The sequence below is a fragment of the Ixodes scapularis genome, unplaced genomic scaffold (genome assembly GCF_016920785.2).
Source record: "Ixodes scapularis isolate PalLabHiFi unplaced genomic scaffold, ASM1692078v2 PGA_scaffold2__306_contigs__length_199485367, whole genome shotgun sequence".
Classification (NCBI taxonomy): domain Eukaryota; kingdom Metazoa; phylum Arthropoda; class Arachnida; order Ixodida; family Ixodidae; genus Ixodes; species Ixodes scapularis.
The window spans coordinates 77,377,727-77,381,719 of NW_024609857.1; the positions used below are offsets into that span (position 1 = coordinate 77,377,727).

The 3,993-nt window shown below is 43.6% G+C and overlaps 1 protein-coding gene across 1 annotated transcript; it reads right to left on the reverse strand.

The window, feature by feature from the left end:
• Window positions 1–1,918: 1,918 nt before the first annotated feature.
• LOC8026576 (protein Mpv17) lies at window positions 1,919–3,154 on the reverse strand. Its single transcript, XM_040221906.3, has one exon. It carries the CDS (start codon window positions 3,102–3,104, stop codon window positions 2,526–2,528), a length of 579 nt encoding a protein of 192 aa, XP_040077840.2. The 5' UTR covers window positions 3,105–3,154; the 3' UTR covers window positions 1,919–2,525.
• Window positions 3,155–3,993: the final 839 nt, after the last annotated feature.

Consider the following 3,993-nt stretch of genomic DNA (forward strand, 5'->3'; position numbering starts at 1 on the left):
CTCCTTTCTCCTCCTCCCCTCACGGGGGTCACGTGATCTCGGGGGGGGGGGGGGGGGGGTCACGTGACCTTACGGTTACGTCGACGCCGACGGCCGACGGCGACGCCGCTCAAGCCGGAAACGGACGCCTAAAAGCTGCGCTCTGAAAAAAAAAAAAAAAATGTGTAAATTGACTGGATAAAAATGTTCTCGGAAAGCGACCGCACGCTCCCGCGCTTAGAAGTACTCGCTGCCGGAGCAGCCAACGAAATTAGCGACTACGGGCATAAAGTGTGCGTGAACGGCGTAAAAATAGCCGAAATTGTGCGCTGTTTCACTCGTGTAGACGGGGGCTGGAATGAGCGTGTTTTGTACACACCGATAGGAATATGTTTAACGGCAAAAGTAGTTAAAAGAAAGCGTGAGTTGATACGAGACACTTAGTTTCACGCCAAATACGAACCCTAGAGGTGCATCGTTAAGGCTCCCGTCCATTTTATGCGTTGGCTTTCACTGGCTCAACCAATCGCCCACGAAAAAAAAGAAATCACAGGATCAGGGTCACAGTTCGCGATTGCTCTAGCCCGTGATGGCTAACGCACGTAGACGACGGGCGTTATGGTCCTGCACTTCTAGGTCCGCTTGATTCGTGTTCAACGGAGCGTACTGTGGGCTGCCATTGAACTTAGCGGGAAACCGCATCGAGAGGAATATCAGTCTCTGTTTAGTTCTTTCTTCGTTCCTTGCACTCTGAGAACGCGTTCCTCTAGAAACGTATTAGGCGATTTCACAGCTAGCCCCAACTATTGATACTTAAACAAAAATACCGGATTTGTTTTGGTCACCGAGTTACGATGTTGATGACAGACAAAAAATGGCAGCCCTGACCAGGTAGTAGCCAATTCGACTTCAAGGAAGACGACCGTGTTTTTATAACTGGTACCATTAGCAATTTTTATCCTTCACGATTTTTCGTCCAGTCTAGTTACGATCTCTGTCAGTGTTGGCTGGCGTAAAGCGTTCTCGGCCGCCGAGGATATATTAACAAATGCCAGCTGTCCTTATGCAGGCAATGCCCCCTCGTCGCCGTTGCAAGTGGAGCGGTAACATTTTGTTTTTATTGCTGGCAAAGTTTTCCAGTGTAAACCTATATTTTCAGATTTTTATGCCAGTAAAACGAGATTTATTTGTAGCAGATAAATAAAGCAGAAGAGGCTCCCTTCCCTAAAATAACGCCAATATTTCGTTGAACAATTACCATTTATTCTTACAATTAGGCGCGTGCGATTTCGTGTAGAAAGAGACATTAGATATTTACACCGTTAGAAACCAACGTGTCACATTTCAGCCATCAAAATAAATTCGTACCGCACTCACATCTCGTAACTTGTAACTTAAACGATATTTACTGACAATAGTCACGCCAAACAACATGGTAGTTTTTTGTTTGTTTGTTAATGGGCAGGAACCATATATTTCAAAATTATTATGATAATCGCATCTGCAGCTTACGTCAAAAGCAAAGTTTCCGAAATGGCACATTTTTGAATAGCTATTCATACGTGTCATCGGTTCATTGATCTTTATTAATGGTATCAATGTAAAAGTATCAGGACCACCTACTTATCCCAAGAAAACCTGAAAATGTCAATAATTTCAATGTACGGAGCGAGACCATGGAACGTCAAGGCGGCATATATGTATAGATTGCAAAAATGTTAAAGTATAGTAGTTTTTAAAGTCTATACATGTACTAGAAACTACGTACAGGCTATGTGTAGACTTCAAAAACTACCTTTTTGATGTCTAAAGACATTTTCACCTCGCGAGTCCTCCAGCTTGTAGGAATTTGCTTTTGCAAGGGCTTTGCCGGAAAGCAAAAACACCAGATATCTAGGACTGTAATATTTTCCAGAATAAACTGTACCATGTACTCACGTGAAATATTAAAAATTATTTATTAAACATTAAGGTACAGACATGCAAAGTGAATGAAGGCATTGGTGACGCGGATTTTGGTATCATGTCGACTCTCTACTTAATCGAACGTCTATAGTTCATGCATCATCAAACTAATCACTAAAAAAAATGAATCAAGCTCCATGGAAGTCGAGGTTGTGCATGGACTCCAGAATTCTGGGGTGAATAGCGACGGGGCGTCTTTCCCTATCTTTCAAAGAGCGATCTTCTGGTTTAGCGCACTAAGCTTCTATTGAATCCCCCACAATTTGCGCACGTTTCTAACACATTGAAAGCTGGAGCGCGTCAAAAATTTGCGCCCTCCGTCAAGTGATGTATCAGCGCTATGTGGAGCTAGCAAATTTTTACCCGCGGTTGTATCTTCTTTATTTACAGCGGGTTGTAAACTACGTTACCAGCACTGTGCTGTATTTGAGTTATTCAATCAATACTCTCTGAATGTGAAAGTTCTCAAGGAGGAAGACATTTCCAATTAAAAGTTGTGAATTATAGGTTATTGAAGTAATGGAAGATACCGGAATTATCATACCGAGAGCATCGGACACCAGAGAGGTAGCCCTCCCAACCTATTCCACTCGATGCTTCTCAGCAGGCGTTGGCTGTCGGCGCTGAGGCGCGACTTCCCTGTTGGTTTTCCAGGACACGTAGACGTTCCAGAAGAGGGATGCAACTGCTCCCCAGACCGGGCGATGGTTCACTTCCGCAAGTTGAGTGATGACGATCTCCGCCGCAGGCCAGAACACGTAGCTTGACTTCAGTATGGCCACGTAGTTTGTGCTGACGCTGTGCTTGATGGAAACCCAAGGCAACCGCTGCAATGCGCCGGACACGACCAAGAAACCGAGGGTGGTAAGCGGCGCGACACAACACTGACTCAGTGCCACTTTCGTTAGTGTAGTGATGATGCTGCCGTCTCCTACCAACCATTCCAGGAACGCGAAAGCCGCGACTGCCACGGGGCCGGTGTAGAACAGTCCAATGAGACAAAGTCGGGCAGCTCGTTTCACCTCGAAAGCTGTCGCACGCTCAACTGCAGTCTGGGAGATGATGTCGCCGACGAACATGCACGTAGCAATGGTCAGTATCTGCGTGGTGAACGGGTTGGTATTTAAAACGCTCAAGTATACGTGAAGCATTTGGTTCATTTCGACGGCTGCTTGGATCGTATGTTCGTCGGAGTATGGCTGCGTCAAGCACACGGTCACCGAACATGTTATTTTTTTTTTACCCGCTGCTGCACAGCTGGTAGGCAGCTTTTCGTACATGTACATGTTCATAGTTACTGAGAAAATAAGTTTAAAAAAATACATATACGCTTTCCTCTCTTCCAACGTAAGATAAAAATAGGAATAGTTCGGAGTTCGCTATTTTTTCTAATCGATTTACCGTATAAACCAGAATATAGGTCGAATTTATTTTTAGAAAGCGACCTGAAAAAGTCGACCCTCGTCTTATTTAATGATCGTCCTTCCATATACTTGGCCAATTTTTTTCGCTTTTTGCAACTTGTAAATTAGGGGGTCGACCTATATTCCAGCTTATACGGTACTTAATTTATTTATTAACACTACATAGGTTCAGAATGCAGACAAAAATACATACAGAGGGATGACACCTAACTGGACGTTCTGACTTGAATTCGTGTTCTTTAGTTTTAAAGATTAATGGAGAATTTGCCGAGGTTTAAAAAAAAAAAATAGGTAGTTTAATTTATGGTGTATTTTTTGCAGGTCATTTAATTTAATCATGATGGCCATTACTACCATTTTAATAAAATATGTAATATCCTTTTTTCTATTACAACAAATGCTCTATGCTGCCCATTTTGATGGCTTATTTCTGGGTGAGTGCGCTAGGCCGCAGCGATACACTGCCCACGCCTTCCTTTAGCAAAGCGAGGATGCGCTGCATGTTTCTCTGCACTCACTACTACCTGACCTAAGTTAAAGAGCTGACGTTAGCCTTGGTTACAGATCGCATTGTCCTTTTCTTACGAATAACTGTTCACGCCTTTCATTTTTATGAGCATGCATA

What these genes read in the sequence shown, in the direction of transcription:
- LOC8026576 (XM_040221906.3), bottom strand. Translation starts at nt 3,104, where the DNA reads ATGAACCAAATGCTTCACGTATACTTGAGCGTTTTAAATACCAACCCG.